The sequence below is a fragment of the Perissodus microlepis genome, chromosome 20 (genome assembly GCF_051167445.1).
Source record: "Perissodus microlepis isolate ML-2025 ecotype Zambia chromosome 20, ASM5116744v1, whole genome shotgun sequence".
NCBI lineage: Eukaryota > Metazoa > Chordata > Actinopteri > Cichliformes > Cichlidae > Perissodus > Perissodus microlepis.
In genome coordinates, this window is record NC_140480.1 from 30,594,008 (window position 1) to 30,621,399 (window position 27,392).

At 39.9% G+C, this 27,392-nt stretch overlaps 1 protein-coding gene across 4 annotated transcripts; it reads right to left on the reverse strand.

Moving 5' to 3' along the window:
* Nucleotides 1-1,166: 1,166 nt before the first annotated feature.
* pkig (protein kinase (cAMP-dependent, catalytic) inhibitor gamma) lies at nt 1,167-27,392 on the reverse strand. Of its 4 annotated transcripts, none has more exons than XM_084916230.1 (3): nt 27,052-27,392; nt 4,554-4,735; nt 1,167-2,395 (listed from the first exon to the last, which is right to left on the reverse strand). In XM_084916230.1, exons 2-3 carry the CDS (start codon nt 4,705-4,707, stop codon nt 2,313-2,315), a joined length of 237 nt encoding a protein of 78 aa, XP_084772356.1. In that variant the 5' UTR covers nt 4,708-4,735; nt 27,052-27,392; the 3' UTR covers nt 1,167-2,312. The 4 variants fall into 4 exon arrangements, with proteins under 4 accessions (XP_084772356.1, XP_084772359.1, XP_084772358.1 ...); XM_084916233.1 differs by lacking the exon at nt 27,052-27,392 and adding an exon at nt 17,674-17,789; XM_084916232.1 differs by lacking the exon at nt 27,052-27,392 and adding an exon at nt 17,567-17,655.

Genomic DNA, 27,392 nt, shown 5'->3' on the forward strand with positions numbered 1-27,392 from the left:
CATTCATGGTGGAGCTACTCTTTTGCATTGAACAGATCTCACTGAGGTGGTTCAGGCAGATTCAGGAAACACCAGATTGTCTCTCAGTTGGCTTAGGAAAACACTGGAAGCTGTAGGAGGAGCATATACTGCAGTGGTAGGAAGACAAGGGGACAGAATAAGATGTCTATGAAGGAGTCTAAAAACAGCAGCTGTGCTGGAAGTGGTAAAGAGATGCAGAAGAAGATAACCTTGAAAGGAAGAATACCCAAATGTACATATGGGTTTTTTGCATTTTTATGGGCCGGATCCCAGATTTCTTTTTAATCATACTTAGTATTTGCATAGCTTTAATGTGTTAGTTATGGGTGCTTGTTTTGGACATAGTCAGGGTCCCCTGCTGTGTCCAAAAATATATAATGAAACATATTGTGTTATATCAGAACTTTGGATATACAGGGTGAATCAAAAAGAATCATCCGATTTCAATGTGCTTTAATTCTGCAGCTGTTGACTCCAGACACGTTCGCAAAAGTGTGGGAGGAGTTTGACTCTCGTACGGACATATGCCGTGTGGCCCGAGTACGACACATTGATCACTTGTGAACGTTTTGTATGTAAAATTTTATATTCAGCCATATATTTGAAACTTTACTGCAAGCTTCTATGTCCATTGTTTAAAAGAAAGCCTTTTGAAATCGGATGATTTTTTAATACATCCTGTATTTATCATCTTGTGTTTACATCCTTTTGTTGTAAGGAGAATCAGGGAAGCATTGAATGCACAATTACACTTCTAAGTAACAGGTTTAACACATAACCAGACTGGAAAAGGAAAAATAGGGGCGGTTATTTGTGGTTCACACCTTAAACGTTCATGTTTGAAGAAAACAATGACATGAAGGATAACTGAAAGCAGTGGAGGCTAAGAACTGCAAAATATAGTTCACTTTCAATATCCACTGTTCAGTTGCAGGTGAAGTATCGTAATCCAGTGTTAGAGACATGTGCTTTTTCCCCTGTATGTGCAAAACTGCAGGGCGCGTCAGGTGAACACAGCTCAATACCAAAAGTTTAGTCTTACATGTGTACACTAGGTGGCACACTACCGTTACCCTAGATAGACAACATCTGACTATGGTTTTGCATTTGATAATTACTCTCTTTACTCTTGTTTGATGTATGTATTTATTTTATAAAAAAAAAAAAAAAAAAAAAAAAAAAAAGCACATCCATTTATAACCAACACATTTATGGAATTTATAAGAAAACAAAATAAAAGCTACTATGAAATGTTCCTGCTTGCCATCATTTATTTTCTGTGACAGTTTAAATCAACAGTAACTTTAAATATCTTTCAAAGAAAGCCCGATCATTAATATGAAGTAAACTCTGTGATGTAATCATTTATCAAAAGCCTCGTAACCCCCAAATATTGTAACTAAAGATTTCTTTATTGTATGAAGAGATAAATGGGTGTAAGGGGCAAAGCTATGTGGAAATGTAAACATTAGCTTCCTGTGGCCACTAATACACACAAAAGCAGCGTTCAGTTTTATTTATGGTTCTGGTGCAGCTTAACCCCGAACTCATTAATCCCGGATTGGCTGAGAGTCACCACCTTTACAACTTCTATGCCTGCTCTGGTTCAGATTTTAAGTACGGCAACCTGCAAAATATAGTTAATTATCAACGAAAACATAAAATACGAACGTTGCAGTAATTCATAAGTATTTTATTACACAAAGAAAATTGCTATCACAAAGTTATCACTGAACATTTAGCAATAAATATGAATTTCCATACACGACAGTAAAATGGGGACTATGTTGGTAAATATATAAAGAAAAGACTCGACCGTGAAACTGAACACCAGGATCACAAACACACACACATACATAGAAAGAAAATGACAAACAGATGATAATGAATACCCCTCCAAGACAGTTCCACATTAGGCTGGAGCAACATTTCGAGTGTTGTTATGAACGAATTCTGTTTAGCTCAGTCCATCTCCGCAGACCTTAATCCAAAGTTTCTGTGCTTTCTTCTCTCGTCAGGAATATAAATAACTAACAGAGTATAAAGCAAAAGCGCAGCATCTCAGCTGTCAGTTCTACTCTGTTCTGTTCCCCGTGGTACAATCGGATTCAATAAAAAGGCGAACATTTGAAGCCCCTGAAGCTCCAAACAGGCCGGCAGTGAGCGAAAGTGTCCTCATGTCCAGTCAGGAGAACCAATACCAACACTCTCCATTTCCTTACTCCATGTCTCTCTACTTTCACCTGCTTCCTCTCTACATTTCTCTGCCTCCCTTCGGTCTCTGGCTGAGCTTAGGATGGGCCTCCGCTTCCCTGGGCAGCTTGGCTGTTGGAGCCCTCCGCCTCTGGGGCTGGGGAGGACCCTGGGTCTCCTCCTGCCAGGTCAGGGAGAAAAAAAAAAGTGAAAGATACTTTTAATTTAACTCTAAAAGACATACGGCAATCCAAGTAGTAAGAGAATCCTGAGGAAGGAAATACAACTTCCTTCAGCAGCCCAGTGTTAGTATGATTTGACTCTTCTCACAATATCAGCATCCTGTGGTTTGATTTATCTCGGTCATTTAATTGTCAACTTATGGGAAAACTGTCTTTGACTGAAAACAAAGCCAGCAAGAACAACCGTGTAACACACAACAATGCAGTCTGGTACAACTGACATTAAGACACCTTCCTCTTAAAAAGTAGACCTTTGACTAACACCGAAGGATGCCACAACGATGTGTCACTGTGCTGCAGTTACAATTAATTTAACACTGAGACAACGATCAAATCTCACCGAGACCATAAACTGAATGAAATTGTGTTTCTGTGGTATATTTTGGTGCATCTAGTACAGGCGGTGTTTTGTCAAAGACATAAGACTTTAATGTGGCTTAGATCAAAGTAATAGTCTTGCACAGATAAGCAGGAATTCTTCTCAACTAGCTTCAGGATGATGAATTGTGGTTAAACTGGGGTTTTTTTTTTCAGAGTAGAAATCACAACAGTTCTTTCAGCTCCGGTCTGGCAGAAAGAAGATTTGGCAGATTAATGGTGCCATTCTAGAAGAATTTTACAGATATCTGTGAGAAACAACAACAAAACAAAGGACTTCTAGTAGTGTGAAATCTTCATGTAGCTCAGGCCTCTATAACATTCTCACTGCTGTTCTCCAACAGACTCAAAAATAGTTTTCCTTCTCAGATTTAAAGCCATGTCTTTATTTTATTTGCCTGACTGTAATCACAGAGGGATGGAGAAAATGTGACTTTTCTTTACTTTTAGACTTTAATTCATTTAAATGATTTAAGTGGTGTCTCATCAGCATCAATTAATCTTTCTTACAGTCAACCAAATACCCAAACTGGTCTAACCACAGACTCTAACCTTGTGTCTCATGCGTACTCGTTTTACGCCTCTGAACATAATTTTAAAAATCATCAGGTCTTAAAATTAGTTAATAATTATAATACAACCTCAGATGAGCAACATAAAAAACAGCATGCTATGATTTATTAATATTAGATACCAGAAATGAAAATACAGAAGCCAAGAAAGAAAGACATGATGATCTTAAAGAAGCAGTTATTTCTGTGCATCAGTAAGGCCATATCCAAACACTTTGAATAAGTCTATCATTCTACAAAGATTATTCAGCAGAAAAAAATGTCCCAGTGAAATAACCCCAAGGTCAGATTGTGTAATGCTCGGAGAAATTACAAAAAACCCCAAGAATTCCATGTCAGTCATTTCAGACAGGTCTCAACGAGCCTTGAAGTTCGTGACAGTACAATTAGAAATAGACTGAACAAGTACGGTTTGTTTGGAAGGGTTGCCAGGAGAAAGTCTCTTGTCTATAAAAAGAACATGGCATCTTAGGTTTGCAAGATTGCTTCTGAACAAACCGCAAGACTTCTGGAACAACTTGCTTTGGACAGACGAGACAAAAGAAGAAAGGTTCAGCCATCGTTGGCAATCAAGTTGAAACTTGATCATGCATGCCTGCACTTTATCAAATTTCAAGTCGCTGCTTCTGAAAGTGGTTCTACAGGCTATCGAATCATGAGGGACACTTACGGTAGTTCTTCATGCACAATTCTGCATTTTGGCTCAGTTTTTGTTAAATAAATAATGACATGGTGCAATGTGTCATATGTTACTGTTCATATGAAGTTGTATTATAATGACTTAAGACCTAAGGACCTATTGCTGTTTTTTTTAAATATTATTATTTGTTGGGGTTTTTTTTGTCATTATGTTCCAAATTAAGAAACCTACATTTAATGTTGTAAAACAAATAAATAAATAGATTAATCTTGCTAAACAACTGATATCTATGTAGCGTTAACAACTGGCTAAGGCTCCACAAACAAATGAGCAATACCAAAGTCATGTCCATCTTTTACATACAGTCTTTGGGTTTTATACTGTCGGCCAGTCTAAAATCTTGCCAAGCAAATTCTTTGTTTATAATATGCGAAACTATATGCTTATTTTCTCTGATTTGCTTTCACACTATATAACACACATTCATTCTGATGTGGCTTTACTGACCTGCAGCCTTCAGGTCCATCTCTGCCATGTCTTTGGTAAGTTCACTGGTGCTGGTCACTACTGACCCCTCCCCTGAGATGTCGGGCACTGCGTTCCTGCGGCCTGTGCGATCACAGTTGATGAAGTCTGAATACGACGTCTCCACATCCATCATCTGCCCATGACCAGCGCTCTCATTACACCTGCCAGAGGGAGGAGGGGGTGTCAGACGGCTATGGAAGTGTTGCAAGAAGCAAATAAATCACTGTGTTGTCTCCTTTCAAAGCCGTGGGTGTGCTTTTTCCACTTTATCCTGTGCATTTCTACTTCGGTATAGCCAACAAGACACGTAAAATACTGGTAAGTAAGTGAAAAATCACTAAGAATAACCAAAACGGAGAAAAAAAAGCAGCTACTTAGAAACAATTCTACAGTGGAGGGATCACCAAGAGGAAATTAATAAACAGATTAATGAAGGTGTTCGTAATTGCAATTTCTATTTTGGTATACAATTAATGACACTCTTAACATCTGTGCTAATTGGTCATCCTAATTACACTGGGGAAAGGGGCTCTCACTAACAGTTGGGCCTGTCGACTAGAGTTAATTTGTCTGTCTTAAACGTACTTACAAAAGAAAAAAGAAAGAAAAGGGTGAAAGCTTGAGAGAGTGCCAGTCAATGTGGAAAACAAGGGTAAAAACCTAAACTCATTAAGAAGAAAAAAAAAAACAGCAGGGATGTGGCCAGAAAGAGTCCCAGCAAAACAAAACAAACAAAAGCAAATCAAGCTCCCATTAGCTTTTTATTCCTCTTCTGCTTCCTGTTCTCACTCCATACTTAACTAGGTCACGGACACCGCCAACCACTAAAACACTACAGAGTCAGTATTCCTCAGAGACAAGAACAATAATAATACTGCTCCAGAAAAGAAAGTGATAGAAAAGATAAGAAAGTAGTCCTCTGATGCAAACATGGGGTCACGGAAACCCAGAGACTGCCTGCAAATGCCATCACAGCTGCTGCTCTCCTACAGCTTTATTCCCTGAAGGTCCCCCCACAGGCTAGCACAGAGAGCAAAGACCTCTCTGCTCTGTATGTGCAGCATACATGATTACATCTACAGACTCTCTGTTAAAGCATTGTTAAGTCACAACTGAACAGCTAAACAGCAAAGCCATGAATCTTTAACAGACTTGAGGGCGAGTTGAGGAATGAGAGGGGAATAAAAATGAGCTGGCAGACGCAGAAACGACACGCTGACCTGGGGCCAGTCCGTTCCCAAACTCTTTCACTCACATTCCTTTTGTATCGTTCAAAGGGTCCCGCAATTGTTTTCTTTTCTTTTACAATGCGTGTGCACCATGCCAAAAAGGAAGCACCCAGGGTCGTTCACTGAGAGGTCAGTAGCAGCTGCAGATGTAGGCAATGCTGACTGGGAAATCTGCAGTGAAGGGCAGGCTGTAAGCCTCCGTAGGTAAGAGCAGTACCTCTGAAAATGTCACTGAGTTCTGGACTACTGGCATTTCCCTGAGTGCTTCTACCAAACACAAGAGCCACTCTGTATTCACGACAGCAGATGGTGGTGTGATCCTCTGATAGATTGTCATCTAGATAGCCGAGCTATACAGTCAGTAGTGACTAAAAATCTCCGTGGGAGACCAGTGTCTCACAGGTTCATTAGTACACCTAAAGTACCGCCTTTTCCTGGAGCGCCAACAATCGAGGCTTTCATTAACCACCAATTAATCTTGATATTAGAAGGAAAACATCTGTGAAATTTGTGATTTTTCTTTTCAGCAAGTTCAATCCTACACCTTTATTTCTGGATTACACTGAACAAAGACACAAAGAGATATTATACTAGTGTTAATCAATCACGCACAATAAAGAAAAAAAAAAAACACTGACGGGCAAAGTGGGAAACATATGCTAGTAGCAATGTAATGTTCTGATAGGAAACTTCAGGTCCAGGAATTCCCTTTAAAGTGGACTATTATGCTACTCCAATCTCCATATTTCTTTTCTTGGACTTTACTAAAGAAACATTGTATCTCACAATCACCTTGATGCAACACATCACCTTATCCAATGTTTGAAGCTGTTGAGGCCCATCCCCCTTCACTTTCAGGCTACTTTCTTCTGATTGGATACCCCTCACAAACAGAAGGTCTGAACAACACATGGGCGGGGTCTTTCACCTTGCTTTATCATGTTACGGCTAGCCTATAAAATAGCCTGACCTTTTTCTATATGCGTGTTTAGGAAGGTGGTTTTAATCTTGTGGTAAATTTGTGTAAGTGACATAATATTCAAACCTATCCTGAGATTGTAGTTTATTGGGTAAAGGTGCACAACTGGGCACATGTTGTACTGTGTAGTTAACACCGTTTAAAAATGAAACAATAAGTTTAATTGTTGAAATTGAATTGCTTAACAAAGTAGCAGTGTTTCCAGTTTTATAGAGCATGAACTGAATATCTTCTTGGTTTTGAATGCTGACTGGAAAAAAAAGGAAGACAAATTACAGGGAGAGGAATTTTGAAGGAAAATTCCCACTTCCTTCAATGGAGCAAACACCATACACAATAGAGGCATAATGACAATGCAAAATGAAAACACAGGCTACAGCTCCAAAAACTATCACCAAGAGCTGTTAGTACCTAATAAAATCAAGGGACACTAATTTACTGTAAACTCTTTATTGTTACAGCTACTTAAGAGTATGTTTGTTATTCCAATGAATATTCAAAGACGATGTGTGAAAAATATTTGCGTGCTAGCTTGTTTTGTTGTAAACTCAGGGCAAAACGGCTTGCGTGGATCTGACATAAGGTAACAAAATACTCCGAGCCAAGAAGCACTGTGTCTCATAACCACCAATCCACGTTCTTAACGGTTTATCCAATTTAGATTCACGGGAGCCTATTCCAGCTGTCTCATAACCTCCCCATAAAAATGCAAATTGTTGTTTTTATGTTTTTAAGTCAAACGTGATTAAACCAACATGTTATAATATGTCAGGAGTAATATTCTGGACTAGTGAGCAGATGCACCAAAGCAAACATGAGACAATCTAGCCTCTCATCTAATCCTCTGCAAAAAAAAAAGAAAAGAAAAGCTAATAGACAAACCAGCATATCAGTTTCTTTAAATTGTAGTTGTTGCTCTATGAAGACAACAATTTCACATCACATTATAAAACAATCACTCAGGCATGCTCCTAATGAGTGCAATTTCTACACAGAATGAAAGATTTTAATGGGAGATCTATCGAACAAACAGCGAACACTGACTGTGTGTTCAGTGCAGCAATGACTGAACTTGTGTGGTTTGTTATGTTTGCCTTTTTCTTCTCCACCGGCCCAGTTGTTATATGGCTTGTGGAAGTCTCATTTAATTCCCATTTGTTTGTTTAATTAGTTGGCTTCCTTGCACATGTGGATCAAATCCTACCATGAGATTATTAACAGGTTTCCATGGAGGGATGACAATGATGATGGTGATGATGCCTTCTGCTCTTCAGCTGGTGTTTACACTCTTCTGTGCCTGACTGTCTGGTCTCAGCTGTGATGGAAGCGGTTTAATGGTGGTGCATCTCACTCGATACCGATATCCACACAACCAATTGCGATGATGAACTTGTTTTTGTGGCGCTGGCTCGACTGACTGAAGCAGTGGAGCTTGCGGCTGTTGTTCACATGACGCGATTTGTATAATGCAAATGGATATGGAAAGTTACTAGGGTGCAAGGTATTGTATAAAAAATAAATACATTTTTAAAAAAAGAACATCAAGAACCTTTCTTCTATAAGTAGTTAACTACAGGTCTTGTTTGATTGGTTGCATGCAACCAACCTACTTTAAAGGCGATGCCTTCAAAGTGCTCAATCATGACCCCAAAACTAAAGCATGTTCATCCTAAACTTATAATGAATGCCAATCAGCAGCAAACCTTCATGTTTACAAAGTTGAAACTAGCAACTGTTTGGCATTTTTGCCTGATAGATGAAAAGTCCAGAAGATAAGCAGACCTGCCCCTTATATCTAGATGGCCTTTATGCATGTCCTTTTAAAGATGCACTGTACAGTACGCTTAACAAATCCACCTTCCACACAGATTTGATTCATCCCCCGCTTTCATGTGGAAATGTCAACAGTACTAAATTCCAGGAATTATGACTTATGGTGCTCTTAAAGTGCATGTCCTAGTTTGATTAAAAAGGCGCCTTTATGCGAAAACCCAGGGCAAGCACACAGAGGGAAACTCTACACTGCTGCAGCTGGAAACACTGCCACCAGACAAATGTCACAGGTGTGTGTGTATATACACTTGAGACAATATAACAACTCAACACTCCGGGGGAAATCGCCACATCCCAGCTCATGAGCTGAACTCCTCTCTTTCCCCTTCTTTTTCCTGCTCTGCATTGTATGTGTCAACAGTTTCTGATGTAGGCAATCACTTTCAGGGAAACATGCCAATTCAAATTCATATTCCTGCAGTATTATTCCACACACAATACACTGTAGCCTATTGTGAATGAAAGCAAAGGCTGAAGAAAACATGTACAACAGCAACATCAACTGTATACAGAGAGGGTTCTGACAGGTTTAAACATGAACGGTGACCACACTGGGTGAGGTGACATGTAACCGGAGAGGTTGGGGCATGTAGATATTAGAAACAAAAGCCTTTGAGATCACTATGGGAATATGAGTCAGCACAGTTACTTATGCTGGGCCCATTAGAGAGGCAAGCTCACTTCAGTCCCAGCGGAGCCTTTTAAGCCTGATTTGTGTGTAATAAGCTTGTATTATCTGCAATAACCCACACAAAGACCAACTTCTTTCCTGATTCTGACATCCATTAGGGCCATCTACCTGTCCAACTTCAACTCAGTCAACTAGTTTTTGAACAGTCCTTGAGTAGGCAAAAACACTCCATATCACAGTCATCTGCCTCATCTTAAAATTTCCACTGGCCTATTTCTGGTGGTTTAGAGTTAATAAAATCCAAACAAATGAATCATGTTAACAAGAATTGTTTGACTAAACAGCTGGTTGACTGACAGAAAATGTATTTGCAATCTAGCAAGGTTTAACAGAGGAATACGTTCAACTGTTTTTGTGAGAATTTGATGCTTTTATTTTACTGTAAAACAGTAAAATTAATGTTTTGGGGTTTCGACTGCTCGCTGGACACGTCAGGGTGTACAAAGACATCAAAATGATCTTTCTGTGTGTATTTGTTTAACCCTCCAACAAACGAAGATTAATCTTGAAAATAATTACCCAAACGAAAGCTACAACAGAGAACACAATAATTATTATATTAACAACACAATGCCAGTCTGAGCTTCCCAGATGCCTGCGAGAAGACTTCATTTTATCCAAAACACAACAATATTCAGTTTACTGTGATTATAATCAAATTAAAGAAGCCAATCCTTCTAATGTAGAAGCTGAGTCTGTTCAAACTGCTTGAAATATATAGCATTTCAATTTCTGCCAGTTTGTCACTTTTCCACATTTATAAAGAACCACAAACATCTTCTTAATTTGAATCTTTACTAGCTTGCAGTTCCACATACTAAAACTTTTTGTTTTATTTACGTACAAACAGTGCATTAAAACAGGTGACACGGAATTAACGTCAAGCTGTCTCTCTTACCAAAGTAATCAGAGTTGCTTCATCTCCTCTCAGGTCCCTGCACGCAGACACAAAGTATTTAAGACAAACGCTCCTGAATCGGTTCACCCTCCAGTGCAGAGCGTTGCACTCTGAGAGCACCATAACACTAGTGTGCTCAGCTCTTTGCCCTCCTGCTCGCCGCCTCTCAGCCCCCTTGAAATGTGGTCTGGGCACTGTCTATTCACATGATGTCAGCAGCTGCTTGGTTGACAACAAGCCCACTCCAAACACAAAGGAGCTGTATTTCCTCATCAGGATTAGCATTGTTGTTCCTCCCTGGTCTTCCTCTCATAAATAAATAAATAAAAGCTCTGTCCATTCAACTTTGTGTGTATGTGTGCCCCATATCCTTCCTCTTCTTATAGGACCCAGGCTGGGTCGGAAGACCTAATTTCCCCTGGTGAAGTGACTATTGCAACTTGGCAACCCATTAGCTTTTGCTCTTCAGTAGCCTTTTACTTGTGCACTGGGAAAAACTTTCCCTGCTGAGGAGACAATAAGACGCTGCTGTAAAGAGGTTTTCAGCACCTCTCTCTCTCTCACACACCGGCACTAAAATCAGAGGATTACGATTAAGTCACAGTAGAAGCCTCCATCTTCTCTGTCAGACATGCAGAATTATCACTGATAACACTGGATACTCAATGCAATTTTCCATCTCCTCTCGGAGATACCGAGAATGATCACTGCCACTCTCATATAATTGCCATCCTAAATGAGCGTACTGAGCTCCCACGCCTTAAGGCATTATGAATCAGCTGAGGAACCGGAGATAAGAAGGCTGACCAAGGCTATTAGCATCAGCTACTGTGGAAGAGTCATGAGTGAACTTATGAATAAAACAAAAAGGAGCTGCATCTTCAGAAAGCTTCAGCCAAATCAAAAATCAATCTCACTCGGACAGATTATCTCAGCAGGCAAGCAGAAGAGCAGCTAAGTTGTGGTTCCCCACTTCGTAAGTCTGAGCACTTCAAAGATCAATTCCCAGCATTTGTTTCTCAAGAGAGATCAGTGCTGGAGAAAAACACACATATGAATGGCTTTGCTCCAAAATGAGTTATCCACCATTAAAAATGACTGCAACTCCCACACTGACTACCATCATATTCCTCTAAGAAGAGCTACAAATTAAGGATTTTACTCTGAAGCATTTTGCCTGTACAATGACATGAAAAAAGGAAAAGGCGTTTTCGAAAAACGCTTCACAGCACATTGCAAGTAAGGCTGCAACTGCAGATTATTTTCTTGATTAGTCAACTTGTCTGCAGATTCCATTTTCTTCCACTTATCCGATTTAGGGTTACGTTGGGCCTGCAGGATATTACACTTGCAATTGGACAAGAGGTGCACCGTGGACAGATCAGCAGTGTATAGCAGGGCTAACAGACACAGATGACCATTTGTGCTCGTATTCACACCTACCTTAGAATCACCAATTCACCTATTACCCTAACATATTGATTTGTGGTATTGTATTTAATTTAAAATCAATTAGATTAGAATTTAAATAAAATTCCCCAAGCATGTTTATTAAACTCAAGTCAGCTATAAGAGATTTTTTTAGACTCTAAAAATACAGTCTGCACATTAGAGAGGCATTCATACAGGAAAGATTCAAAACTTGAATGAGATTTGCACAGACCAGGACTGAAAGGCTTGGTCATCACCGAGCTTCAGTTGAGCATCAGTAATATTGGGGCCTGCCCAAAAGCCCAAAGGATACTAATAGATGATATCCACCCCAGCCACAGTCTGTTCCTGTCTAGATGCTTCTTTTGTTTGAATGTGAAATTACTGAACTCGTCCACCATACTTAGACTATAACAACTGTATTTTTAAGGATTATCATTTAAGGAGCATTTCTCTTTGTTTTGTATCTTGGACAGGTGACATGTAGAATCTTTAAAGTAATTCTGAAAAAACAAAACACTGAAGTTTTATTATCCCAAGAGCAAAGCTCAGTCAAAACGTATGTGAATAAGAGTTGTCCGTTTGTTATGTCTTAAAAAAAATAGAAGAAAGAAAGAAAAGAAAAAAACCCTGACCCTATTTGTTTTCAGCAGGAGTCGGATCGACCATCTCTTCCCCTGCCTGAGAAACTTCAAGCTGCACTGGCTTTCAGTGAATTAGAAGGTCAGAGTTTCAGCGAGTTACTAAACCAACACAAGTCTTGGTGGTCAGAAAAAAATCAATCAGAAACGTTACAGGTATCCTGTGTGGTTAAGTATGTATGTACATGAGGTCCTCTTCATTTTGTTCTCCAGGATGCCAGGATCAGTGTTTCAGGTGGGCTGATGGTACGTAATGACTCAACATTCTTCCTTCTTAGTTGTTGAGGTCACAAGACGCCAGCATGTCCACACAACAGATCAGTTAGCTCAGCGATCCCCAACCTTTTTTGAGCCACAGACCGGTTTATGTCCGACAGTATTTTCACGGACCGGCCTTAAGGGTGTCAGGGATAAAAACAACAAAATAAAACCAGTACTAGTACAAAAGAAAGAAGATTTATTTATAGCACATGGGAAAAGGCCCAGGGAAACAGAGTTAACGGTAAAAACGATAAAAAAAAATAATGATAAAAACCCTGAAAATCACACCCAAGCCTCAACTCTCGTGGCTCGGTACCAAACGACTGATTGACTGGTACCGGTCCGTGGCCCGGGGGTTGGGGACTGCTGACTTAGCTGATTTTCCAACAAACATGGTTGACATCATATTGATTGGCCCGATATTGATGTTGTATCCACAAACACATCCAGCAAGAAATATTTCTCACAGTATTGCAATAAAGGAAACATGTTTTTTTAAATACATTTGATTAACAAATAATTTGCTAACTGAAAGGTTGTGAACAGCCACACAACATCCATCTCTCTTACACAGGCTAGTATTACAGGATTTTATAGGGTTATTTTTGTTGTTTTAATCTAAAACACTATATTCTGCCACAGGATCTTTACCCTACAATATAAAGCACCGTGAGTTGACTGTTGTGATTTGGTGCTATATAAATAAAACTGAATTGAATTGCCTCTCTGGACACATATCTAATCAGTGTTGGTCAGTTCACTTGGTGAGATAAGAAATGGACTTCAGAGTCAGAAGTCACTGTTTGAGTCTCCCTTGCAGCAGTTCTGGGTCCCATTCTGAAACTTGTATGGTTAAACCCTTCGGTTTTCTTAGAAGCCAGTGCCTCGTAGTCACAGAAACATGATCGATCACTGTGTGTGTAAACAATACTTCATTTTATATAGACTAGTTGACTAAACAGAGGAATCGGGGACCTTAAAGATGAAATAGTTGAATTCTCTGAACATTAGGGAAAGGTGCTTCCATGCTTCCTTTGCTACAGGATACACTTGAGCGCCACTTGTAAGATAAGCCACAATTCAATGTGATGCACCATTTGAACATTTATGGAAATAAACCAGTGACGATTGACGCAAATCATGTAAATTACTGGTGAGTTTTGCATCTTGTTGTGCAACTTGCTAACATGTAAATACATTTTGAACTTTAACGCATTTGTGTAAACCTACAGTATATGTGAACAACAATGCAGCATTGCTTCATTTTATTCTGCTTCTTATGAAGTTGTTGCCTTGTCCAAATCTCCTGATGACATTAGAAAAGTTCACTACAAATAAAAATACCGAGCTATACTGAAGTGAAGCGATGGTTCTAATGCAACTTGGTTTGCATTAGTTTTGTCTTTGTTTATTAATTTTCCTCTACCTTTTGTCCTGACCTCATACCCTTGTCTATTGACGTAAAGGACAAGTGGTTAGGAAAAGATCTGGATGGCAATGTTTTTGGCTGTTTCACTGCAACCTTTGATGCCTTCTGCCATTAGTGACTAACATAGCCTCAGGTTTCTAGTACTGAACAGAGACGAGCCCATTTGCAACCAGAAGCAAAGTTGATTCAAGGGACACAACATGAGGACATTTATCAGAGCTCCCACTAGAGCAGGGACTTTATTTATCCTCTTTTCATACACAGTCCTCAAGTACATGTGTAAAGTGGAATTCCCTTTCAACTAGCCATTTTCAGTGTTTTCTGACCACCATTACATCATACTTCATTTCAGGTTGTGCACCAAATCCTTACTATTCCTTCACAGTGAGCACACTTTTCATCTCAGAAAAGGATCAGTTTCCTAAAATGCTGAGCTATTCTTTTACACATTTATTTATAACGTCATTCTGAGGTAATCACACCAAAGCCTTGCATGATTTCCACTTATTTTATCAGACATAAGCCACACTGATTACTGCTGCTCAAAAAGTAACAACTGCTGAAAAGGGAAACCCTTTATATAACGTGCTTTTGCTGAATATGTCTAATTAAAGGAGACAGATCTCCTCTAACTCGGCATTAAAATGTCAGTGTGCTCACACCAACTTAAATTGATTTTCTTTTTTTTAAATCTACTCAGTTATTTCATCTGCTGAGCAGATGGCAGGGCCACATAATAAACAAGACTAAAGAGACAGACAATACTTCTACTATAGACTGTGTCCTCTTCTGTTAGCACAGCTCACTTAGCAACAGCTGGGGCAATCGATACTCGTTTTAGAGGAGGGGGAGCCGGTGCATCATGATATTGCTGTGTCAAATGATACCCATCCACAAGAAAACAATGGGATCACATTTGCCTCTCTGGAGGTAAGTAAAGGTTACTTTACCAGAGATATTAAATGTACAACACAGTATTCCAAATAACCTGTAATCAATGAGTATTTCACAGGCAGTAGAGAGAAGTGTCAAGATATATGAGACAGTCTGCTGTAGCAGCATTTTCTGCCTCAGGCTATAGGGATTCCCCTGGTTTGTATTTGTGTGTGGGCGTGTGTGTGTGTGTGTGTGTGTGTGTGTGTGTGTGTGTGTGTGTGTGTGTGTGTGTGTGTGTGTGTGTGTGTGTCTCAATAGGATGGGTGTGACTGATTCCCATCAGCCAACCATGATTCATAGCTGAGTCAGGAGCAGGTGCTTCAACCGGACTGTAAAATGAGGCCATGATTATGGCCCCCTTTCTAAGCAAGGGGAAAAAAATTCTCTCATCTCAGTTTCAGAGTGCTGCGGCAACTGTTCGTTTAGATTCTCATCTTTCATGAGACTGTTCACGGGCAGTGTTGTCACAAAAACGAATGTGTCAGGAGAAACCGATTTTATAATGAATGACTATCAGAAGCAAAACACAGACAGCACTCTCATCTAATCCAATCAAAGCAAATAAAAGAGACGACTGCTCCCTGAAATTCATCTCATCTGAACAGTTACCATCTTGTTTACTTAACAAGACAAAATAATTCATAACTATATAAAGCAGCTCCGAGGGGGATTTGATTTGTTATACCATCTAAAAAAATAGCTGAAAAGAATATTTAGTTAAAATTTTGTAAAAAATAAAATAAAATAAAATAAAATAAATTCACTGAAATGTTACATTATTGGGTTTTTGCAGTTCAGTCAACCAACCAACGAAATGCATGCTGTTTATATTCCGTTACAGGGGTGGATGCTCACATTAAACATTTATAATAAGCATATTTACAAGTAAATATTGTGAGCCAAAAGCTCAGGCTTCAGACTGCTCTACATGTTCAGTTTCAGACAGTTTTTTTTACACCCTTAGATCTGCATGATGTCATAGAAAGGAATATTCCTAATATGGTCATCTGGAGCACACAGTTTTGGCTGTAAGCACAGAAGCCCCACCTACTTGCCTGCGTGTATGACAGGCAGCCAATCAGAAGAAGGCTGGCTTGAATGAAGGGGGGAAGGGAACTAAAACAGCTTTTGTGCAGTGGCTGATTTAAGGAGCTGCACAAAGGCCTGGTGTAGTAAAAAAATAAGGATTAACAGGACTATTCTTAGTAGAACAGTTCCCTTTTAACAATAAGTCAGTTTGGTTGTTTGTTTTTTAAAATTTGATAATGTCAAGTCCCTCTCTTTTTAATCCCTTTTTAATCTATTAAGCAAGAGGATAATAATATGACAACAAGTGATAAAATAATGAACTGCACCGTTGATTTTAATACCTTTTTCTAAAACATAAATAAATAAATAAATAAATATAACATATTTGGACTACACGGTTACAATTGTTTATCCAAGCAGCTGTTCTCATCTTCCTAAATGTGAGGATCTGACATTTTTCTCTCAATGTGCTTGGGTTCCTTGAAATTTTGGAAATATTCATTTTTACAATAATAGACGGAAAAGCTGTAAATCTGCGTGAAAAAGAAATATTTAACCAAATTTAATCTGAAAATGTTTGCTAATGTAATGTTTGGAAATCTGAAACACGTGTCTTTCTTCTAAGATGACAAGATTTTCTTCTTTGTTTGTATTTGACATAACTTATGAATAAATATTTTTGGTCAAAACAAATTAGATTTAGTGTGGGTGAAAGCAAAGACAGCTCTTGCTGTACGGTATGAGGAAGATTCACGTATAATCACAAAGAAGACTGAATTTGGGCCACTTCAGCTGGAGATTAATTTTGTAAGTCAGTCAATTAATCAATTACTTTCTTCAGCTCCAATTAGTTCCTGTCACCCCATTACCATAAGTCCTCAGGTGTGATTGAGCCTTCTTTCTCTGGAATTCAGAGGGTATGCAGGGAAGCGTGGTGTTTAACTGCTGTGCAGGTCTGTGATTTTCCTCCCACTGTCCGTTCCATCTTTTCTAATTCTGCTGCAAGGTTGCCCATTTCTATTTCTGTCCGCACATTTAACAACACGAGACCTCAACAGGAAGCAGGTGGTTTGTTTGCCTGTGTTGTTTATGCCCTCTCTTTTCCCAGACTCTCTGCACACACACTGGAGGCTGAATAAGACCCTTGAGCTAACGAGGAGGAGGAGGAGGAGGTGGCGGCGGCGGTGTGGCGGAGGACGATGCAAGGACAAGTGGTAGGTGAGGGGACTGGAGAGTAGGTGGTGATGAAGGTGTGGGGGGTGAGAGGAAAATGATGAGGATGAGGTGAGAATGGAAAGCAGATGAGGACAGAAAATCCATGAGGTTATTGAAAGGGAAAAAAGGGAGGATGAGAGAAGCAGAAAAGGAATGCATCCATGTTTATTGTGCTTTTAAAAATAAAGACAGAATCCCTCACAGGCTCCAATGTTTTCATTACTTTTTTTTTGAGAACTTGAGACACACAATACATCAGGCACACAGGCATTTGACCAGTTTGTAGCAGAATAAATGGCTACTATACCAATATATTGGCTACTTCCTAATGCACTACCTGTTAGATGGATTTTACCCACAACTCCCTCAACCCACTAATCCTCTCTCTTATAAAATAACAAAGACCAGAAAACGACTTACAGTCAGGCACGTCTCAGTCCCAAAGCCAGAAATGTGATTATACCAAACACAGCTGCTCTTTATGCTGCACTGGAAATAATTTGAAGAAAACGATTCGCTCCTCTCACCTGCCCCGACAGCCCCGCTGCGTCTGAGGTTTGCCAAGTAATTCCACTCAGCTACATCATCACACTTTTCTCCCACAAGTCTAGGAGGATGTGGGCATCATGCGATTCGATTTGCTGAGTTGACGGGGATACAAAGGCACATACGTAACCCTCCTCGTGAGCAAACACGCCGATACAAAAAAAAAAAAAAAGGAAAGGAAAGAGCAGAGGCAGTCATTGCACCTTACTCCATATCATTCATGATGGTATACAGAAAAGCTTTGGTTTTTACAGTGTGCAGAACAGTAACCACACACACACACATTCGAGTGCCAAAAATTGCAGTTTTTCTAATGGCCACTAGAGGGTGGCTTCAAAATTGAGCAAAGTTTGTTAAAATTCCAAACTTTACAACATTAAAAAGAATGTTTACAGCCTGGTACAAAAACATTTTGGCCTTTATGGGTAATACAGCTAGTCAAAGTGTATAGTTTTCCCCTTCACAACACTACACGGTGGGTGAATTCTTTTCCATCCATCTGGAATCTGAAGTTATTGACAGATGTCCTAACAGACTGAGATGCAGCCAATCGATGCCTCACCTGTGTTCGCTAAACTGAACTTCTCAGCAGTGTTTGTGGTGTTGGTGCCTTTTGTTGTGCTTCAGTTCTGGTAAATGAAATTCCAGTACTTTATTCGTCTGTAAAGTTTATGAATGTAATTTGATAGTGCTAGCTTATAATTTAGCACTCCACCTCACATGGCATCCAAAAAGCAGAGTCCAGAAATCACAGGGTATGATATCATAATAACAGAGTTTTAACTGCATTATATAGAGTTACATATGGGCGAGTGATATACAATACTTTAAGGAAATGCAATATTTCAATATTGAAATATTTCAAGGAAATTTGTGATAATTATATTTACGACAATACAGAAAAAATAATACAAAAGAAGATTTTATTGGTGATGGCAGCTTGCGGGCAGCAGCATCAATTACTGCAAACAAAATTACGTGCCTTTTCCATCCTTTTCTAATGAGTGACTGTCACTGATGACAGACTAGTTCATTTAAAGTGAATCTATAGGCACAATGTGTCAGCAGCAGCAGGAGCAGCATTACACCGTTTAAGTAGTGACTTAGCATTATATACAGTGACACATCACACATCAAATAAGAACAAAAGAGCAAGGCTTTGAAAAAGGAGCTCCTTTTCCCCCCTCTTACAGCATTATTCACAGTAGCGGATTCAAGCAGTGTGAGAGATTGTTATGAGGCTCAGGCCAAGTCTTTTTCAGGCAATTTAGTTACAATTGCCAGTCTTTATACATAAATTTAAGTGATTGCAATAACTAAAGTAACAACCTTCCAACTATTCAGGAGCCTCCACAATGAAAGCTACTTTCGGCTGCTCTGTTATTCACAAGGGCTCGCCGTCATGGGTAGCTCCACTTGTCTGATTTAGCAGATTTTTACAATGGATGCTTTTTCTGACGTAACCCCCAAAGCGATTGGTGTCCCATCCTGGCACTGAACTGGGGATCTTTTGCTTGTTAGGTATGCCACTACACTCATAAGCCTCCACTATACTGTCACATAATAAAATTAAAAGGTTCAAAATTTTGTCTTCTTAGGATATTGCATCTTGGGTTGAGTTGTTTTTGGGGGGGTTTAAACCAGTTCCTTAAAGTTCTCCTTTTCCACCATGTAATTTCAACCCACTGTTTGCTCTTCCTGGTATATGGAGTGTAACTAGAGAGTGCTCCAGCAATCCTTGGCGGAGCCATTTGTTTATTTTTGGGCCACACATGACTAGCTGCTTGTATTTCTCAGCTGCCTTCGTGGTCTGATCATCTTTTTTTTTTGCCTGGGTGCTGAAACAAGTTTGTTGTTTCCACCGTTAGCAGGAACAGCTTTCTTGCATTGTTTGACGTTGTTGTAGAAGCCCTCTTTTTAGGTACTTGGTCATCATCAGAGGCTGATGCAATGGAGGCCATCGGTCTCAGAGATGCCGGGGATCGTGTCATGTGCGCAATGGGACGGTAAACCCATGACACTTTACATCATGTACAAATATATACCAGTATTACTACAGGTGATATGATGTGGCGCAAAATATGCGGCAGTGGAACAACATCAGCTTTAAACCTCAAAACTTGCCATGGCACCATTACCATACATCAAAATATAAACTTAAAAGCTTCACAAAGGAGCTTCATGTAGGTCTTTAGATTAGACTGACCAATGTAAGTATGATGTACATCTATAAAAGTGTATGGATGGAATTTCTTGTATTACAATGCCTGTAAACAGAAAAACAAAGAAAAGGGTTTTTAAACTGTAGAGTAAATATCACAGTAATAAAGTATAGTAGTGGCTTTATGATGAAGCTTTTTTTTTTTTTTAAATGTGAAAAAGTGACTTTTTTTCCAATTTTTTAACCAATTCTGAAACATGCATGAGCAAATTTAATCTCTCAAAATGTGCTTCTTTCATGGAAAAAAAAGTAACAGTTTCAGAATAACTAGCAACTGTTTCAAGGGGGCCCTTGTACCAGTTGGTGGTCTCACAGTAATAATGTTCTGCAGCAAAAACTTGCACAGATTTTAGAATATTTTCTCTGTTACAAAAAACATTCCGCCTCTATCCTGCTTTTATTGGTGAAAGTCAGGCAATTACAGTGGTTGTATGAAATTAAACATACTATTACATTCCAATACAGTCAGCCAAACATAAGCCCTCTGTTAAATTATAAAAAGGCAAGCTAGTCCGATTTAAAATATGAATACTGTATGTCGTGTTAGGTTGCTTGTCTGACAACAGAGAGAATTACGTGATCATAAGTCCACGCAAATATTCACATGTCAGAAACATTTGTCCTCGAGCTATCCCTCTGGAGCCAACTCGTACAGAATGTCCATAACTCCCGTAACTCTTACGCATTTTTTATCATTTTCACTGTTTATGGCTGTAGTCAGAAAATTTTGCATTACAAACTCACAAGAATACAATGTGTCAGACAAAACCATAGTACATACATTAAGTCATGGTGTGCGCCCAAGTGAACCAGGTGTTTGATGCCGTGGGCACTCCAGCAGGAAAAGCTTTCTCTGTGTGGACTATTCAGAGGTACAAACAAGGTGAAAGAACACATCAGCGTGTGCATGTGTGTGTGTGTCTGACACGCCGCAAAGGGAGGGGGAGCCAGAGATGACGGAGTCAGTTTGTGCATGATGTCTGGACTTGTTTGGATAATTAGCACACCACCTGACTGATATATTCCCAGCATTTATAGAGACAGCACAAGTGCAAGTCCAGCACAGCGTCCACTATAAGTGTCAGTCCCTTTATTATTAATATAATTTTCTTTGCCTTATTTTAATACATATTAACCCTTCATTAACAACCGAGTTTGCATTTGCCAAATGTAGCACAACGCCTCCAAAGCACAGATTAAGGAAACAGAAAGAAGGGAACTACAGCAGGCAGCCCAGGAGGAGATCAGTAAGTATGAGAGGAACTAAAAGGTGTGCCAAATGTAACTTTACTTATTTTTTTGTACTGACCACCTGTTGCCCAAAATGTCTTGCACAGTTGTCGGTAAAGGTTTGCCACTAGTCAGGCCTCATATACTGCTTTTTGACAGGCCATTAATCTACGTATTAAGCAATTAATCTTATTTGGTTTTATTCTAACAAACAATGGGCAATGGGGTTCATTAATTAATGGATCACCATTTTTATTCCCTTCCACGTTTTTCCAAGTAGCCTCTTATCAACATTACTCATTGTTTCCTCTCCTCGGGGACTCGGATGAAAACCTTTTCAGAAACAATAAAATATTTTAAAGCAAACAGAGCCTTAGAAATACTGACGTGGATCAAATAAAAGCATAAATCAGATAGCAAGCTTCTGACTCCCTGTCAAAATCCAAAGATCATGGTGTTCTTTTTACTTTAGGGGATTTTTGCCTTCTCGCCATTTTAACAGTTCAACGATTTCAGCACTTTATTCCGATCACATGGAATTTGAAACAGGCCACTCCATCTAAAATGATTAAAGTACATTTTCATTTTTCCATGAAGGGGGTTTCTCATCAAATCATCGTTCCACCGACCTGCTGGGCCAAAAAAAGGGACGCATCAATTTTACTTCTACATCAGTTCACGTGGATGGGAATCCATTTACATAATAAGGTTTGATTAAAAAGTCCCCTTCCAACCAGATTAAAACTGTGTATATTTAACACCTCAGACCTATCTGTGATGCTGCTGTGCTGTAGGCCCACATAGCTGAAGTAAGAGGGTGTAACTCAGCTTTGCTACATTAAATCAACAGGCTTAATGCTGAAAAACAGATGTGTTGTTTTAAAGGCGACCCTGCCAAACTATGTCATTAGTCTGGAAGTTGAGAGACATTAGGGAATAGCTTTGGGTCTTTTAATAGCAACAGATATGCAGTATCAAACCATTTCCTCTAGCCATGTATCAGGTAGACAGAGGCGCACAGGTGCAGGCTATCCCAGCACACTGGTTTCCAGTCTTTACAAGGCTTTGGACTCAGTTGTTGGAGTCAATTTTCAGTTGGAATGAAAAACCACAAGACACGTAAGCATTGCTTCACCAATAGCTTCTTGGGTATGAAACACTGACTGGATGCGGTTTGATTGCACTGTGGACAGTTTGTTTTCAGAGCTGTTACTGTACATTTCAGCAGTGACCCGGTTTAACAAAACAGATCCATTGACCCTCTTTAAAAAAATAACGCTGCAAAATAGCTGCCAGTTGGCTCATCGAGTACTCATCATTGACATTTTTGCCCAACAGCAAAACGAGGCCATGTAAAGCTGGTGAAGCTGGTTAAGGACACAGCCTCCATCGCAGTCCAGAGACACCATCAAACGGTGGCAATGCTGTGAGAAGATTTGTACATTTGTGGTTGTGATTTCTTAAGCATCCACTTCCTGTTCTTCTGTTAGTCAGAAATGGTCTGACTACATTTTTTAAGACGCAACATGCCTTGTGACTCTATGAGGAAGTAATGTTTTATAGAAAAGGATAAAACAGATTTTGGAATAGAGCACTGCTTTTTAAATTATATTTTAATTGCCCTAAAGTGGCTGTAATTTAGATTTTTTTTTAAAAAAAATATCAAATGGCAATGTAAAAACAATGACTATGAAGGGGGGGGTGTCACTGACAGCGATTTCTGGTTCCCTCCCACGATTCTTTTTCTGGGCAACTACAGCTATTTTCAGTTAAAAAATAAAATCTCTAAAAACCTGCAGTAGACCAACTGCTCATCACCAAAGAGCTGACAGATGTGTTAAGGGGCCAGCTGCTGAACATTTGTAAAGCATTTCGCTGAAGTACCAGAGATTTCCCTCAGGAGTTGACTGAAACCAAATTCAATGAGCAAAAATGTTACTATTTAAATTACTGTACAAGCAGGAGACACCTAATGAATAATTATAAAACTCTTAAAGTATCAGACAGATAAATAAGGAACTTTTTGACAGCTAGGTTTCAAACAGTTCCTTTGTACAAACTGAAAGTCTGCCTGTACATTGAAAGCAAAACAAATTTTAATAATGCCAATTAAGGCTTTTAGCACCAGGCAAATTCCTGTATTTAACTGAGTTTCAGAGTTTTGAGAAAGAATTACGCATCAAAAGCACAAGTCTTGTTGAAAGCATATGTTTATTTTGTAGTGAAACTCTAATGTGTCCCTACAAGGAAGCAAAGGGAAAAATATGTGATGAATGCAGGATGTGGGCGTCCTTTTTTTTAATCTTGCCCTTTGCTCTTTTGCAAGTCGCTGTTGACTTTGTGCTCCAATGGAACAGCCATGGCATAAATATTAGTTCTTTAATCGTTTGTCTGCTAGCTCTTGCTAAACAAATGTGTCACATGACTGGCACAACGAGCAATAATAACTGGCCCTTAAACCTTCTAGATGAAATGGCCCTGAAGTAAGAAAACCTCAGCGCAGTGGTGAGCTGAACACACATGACAGGCATGACTGGAAGCAAAGCTAAAAAGCAAAGTCCTGTGATTTTCCACTTATGTTCCAATTGGCTTTTTTTTTTTTTTTTTTTTAAGTGTAAACAAGGTATTTGTTTCTGTTGGTCTTAATGCCCCATCCACCACCCCCCAGTTCTTGCATCTCTGAGACTGAAAAGGCATCATTAGACCCATCAGTGAACAGCTTTGTTATGCCCATGCTTCATTGGCAAGGTTTTCCAACATCACCATAACAGCTTTTATGACATGTGACCATTATGCACCCTGTGGCTATTTAAAACATATCTATGCTTGAGTCATCAAATGTACCTGTAAACCATCATCGGCACTGTCTCCACCATCATTATTAAACATTAGCAAGATAATTAATGATTTCATTTAGCACTGCCAGCAAGATAAGACTTTCAGAAGTGCTCGGCAACAGACGACAATGTGAAAAGAGCAGTGATGGGAAAGGAAAATGACATTGGATGAACCATGTGGGTGTTGATCTGAAGCGCTCTTCCCCTACAAATCCTAGTTTGTGTGTGGGAAATGGCACATGCTGGATTTGTGTCCATAAACATCATTAACCCATGGCCCAAGAAATGAGGTACAGTCTGTGATTAATTCAATTTCAATTTTAAAAAAAAGGAGAACTTTGGCTTTGATTATGTGGAAGGACAAAATAATAGAAAGACATCTTCGGCAGAAGCATCTTCCTGTTTGTCACACAAGACACAAAAGAGTGATGCACTCATTTTCTCCTCATGGGGAAGCCAGGAAGCTATAAACAGAGTCACTTATGGCCTCCGTGCACAGGGCAAAGAATGTGGTTTGAGGTCAGCGCAGCTGAACTGACAAATCCCCACAAAATATGTACACATTATAACACGTGATCATACAGGGGGAAGCATATAAAAATAGACCAAGAGCACTGTGTTCACTTAGTATTAAAATACTGAGTCACTGCTATGGACTCAGATACAGGCTGTTGCTTTTGTGGTCCCTGTTATCTTAAACGTGTTAGGAAGGGTTCTGGGCAGTGGGCTGACATCTGGCAGACGTTTTGAACCAAATCACAGAATAGATTACATGCTTTAGCTAAATGGAGCAAAGTCCTGTCCTTACTGCAAAGGAAAGCCTTGAATGTAACTTCTTTAGAGTTCCATTTAAAGCACCACTAAGACATAATGTCTTAACAATAAAAAAAAGATCTTCAAGAAAACTGGTTTAACCTTCGGACAAGTGGAATACGACAAAGCTGTCCAGACAGAAAAGGAAAGAGTGACAGAAACAGCCACACATCCCACCCCATGCCATGTGTGCTTAATCAGGCGCTGAGCACAGGGATATAGGAGTCTAAATGTTCTTAGGCTAATCATGTTATAGTTGGCAGCCCTCAGCAGAGGCAGATATGATTTCTATCTACTGGCATATTTTAAAGGAGCAGAATGGTTCTGAAAGCACTGGCCATACAGCACTGCAGACAATCATAACTGCACCGGCCTGACCTGATTACTCATGATTTAACTGCTTTCCGAAAAGCCCGTGTCACAAATTGGAAGATGTGTAACCCACTAAAAGGCCTCCCAGGACAAGTCTTTCTAACAGTCAAATTACAAGGACATGTAATCCTAATGGTAAGTGGTCTGCCTTTTCTTCTACATGCCTTTTTTGTGTGTAGATTTGATTGAAATGCAGGAGCTCTGCAGGGCTCTGTCCAAGGTCAGCAGGGCATGTGTGTCTCTCCAGTAGCGCAGGGTTTCCTAGCATCACTGCACTCTCTGTTCTGGCTGTTCTCCAGCCCCCTTGGCGTTTTTGATAGATAACAGACCATGTATGGTTAGCTGGTACAAAGGGAGGAGAAGAAGCAGCAGAGAGCTGGTCCAAAGAAAACCACATGCGACATCAGTCTCTACAGACTGTGCAGGATTTAATCTTAAACTCTTGAGGTGACCCAGTTCTTTGGGACGTGATATTTTTAAGGAACATTAACATCTTAAATGCAAAAATCTCATAATTACTATTTGTATGTGTCTAGCGTTACCCAACATAAAATAGTTTGAAATTGTCTGTAAAACATTCTCTGGCTGCAACCTGAAATGTTACGATTTTTTGGTTCTCTTCGCATTATCTCGTAGTATGATTGCCTTTACTTATGACTATTAATCCATTAAAACAGGAATAATGCACGACTTTACTATTCGATGTCTCCAAAAACTGGAAAATGCAGTAGTGATATGCAACAGTTCCCCTGAGGAAAAAAGGGACAAATCAGTGCAGGCCAAATACTGCTTTTGCAGTTTAAGCTCATTCCTCTGCTTACCCACTCGGGCTCTGACAATAAAACAACTGGTTGTGCTGTATTATTTTGACTTAATCACAACCCCTGGTTTATTATTATGCCTGGATTACTGTGCACTGGGCTCAGGGAGCACTTTTACTTAAAGTCACGCAGTAGACAGTGAATCAAACCACCCCAGGCAGGCGAGAAGCCAGTGTTTATTTTCACCAGTGCCCATGCCCAGTAACACTGGCACTTGCCCAGCAACACTGTAAAGTGGGGGGTCCCAAGCTGATCCCCACCAGGATGCTGATGATGATGCTTGAGAGCACCATCTCCAAGCAGCTCTGCTTTCTCTTTCCTATTTTTTAAAAAAGGAGAAAAACTGGACTGGGGTTTTTCTAATCCACTCAGCAGCCAGGTTATTTGCAAGCAACCTCCTGTCAACGCTCCCACGTTATTCGATTGAGTAAGGAAATAGATGACGAAGTTGATCTGGGAGGTGGGTGATCTGGGTGCACTGACAGAGTAGAAATAGCCCAGTTGATGAGCGAGGAGGTGAAGGCTTTCAACAGCAATTCTGTCTGTCATTAGCTACACTGAATGCAGCAGCTAATGTGTGGGAGGGACGTGGATGCCATCCCTTTAAACTGTACACACACACACACACACACACACACACACACATATGTATGTAAAGCACGCAGGCGGCCAGAATAATAGACACACTTGAATGCCTCATGCTGTCGAGACAAAAATGTGAAAATCTTTAACAACCGCAAGATAACTCAACACAAAATAAGCCCTTGTAGAAGTAGGCGTTCGTATGTATACCGTTTGGATGCAGTGTGTGTACAGTGGACATGCACAGCTCTGCAAATCAAGATGTATTGTCTAACGCTGGTCGCTGCGCTGGCTGGAAAATGCCTTCCTAACATGATGTAGAAGGCTCGCTTCGTGACTCCACAGCTCCCTGCGGCTGGTCACTCCAAACATGAGCGTTCTATGTTTTGCTTTTTTTACGCACGCAAACCAACAATAAATAATACATTTGTTTAAAGCAGCAGCCATAAGAGCAACATCGCCAATTCAAAGAGCGCCACTAACCTTGGTCGGGTCTCCTCCTGCTATCCACTTGTTACAATGGAAATCTAACACCATGGATCTCCAGTTAAGTTTCCTGGCAGTCGGACAAAAAACGCAGCGCGCCGAAGTGGGCCGAAAGTGAAGCAGGATGGTGTGTATAAAAAACACAGCCCCTGGTGAAGAGAGAGTGCGTGGCGAAAACCTGCGTGATTTTTTTTCTTCTCAGGGTACTGTCGGCAAACAACGGGGAAAAGGTTGTGTCTTCAAACAGCTGTTTTCCAAAATGGAGTTAGTCGTGTCTGAGCCAATCACAGCGAGCCTGTGGAGGCTCCCACTCCTCCTGTGGGCTGGAGCCAAAACCA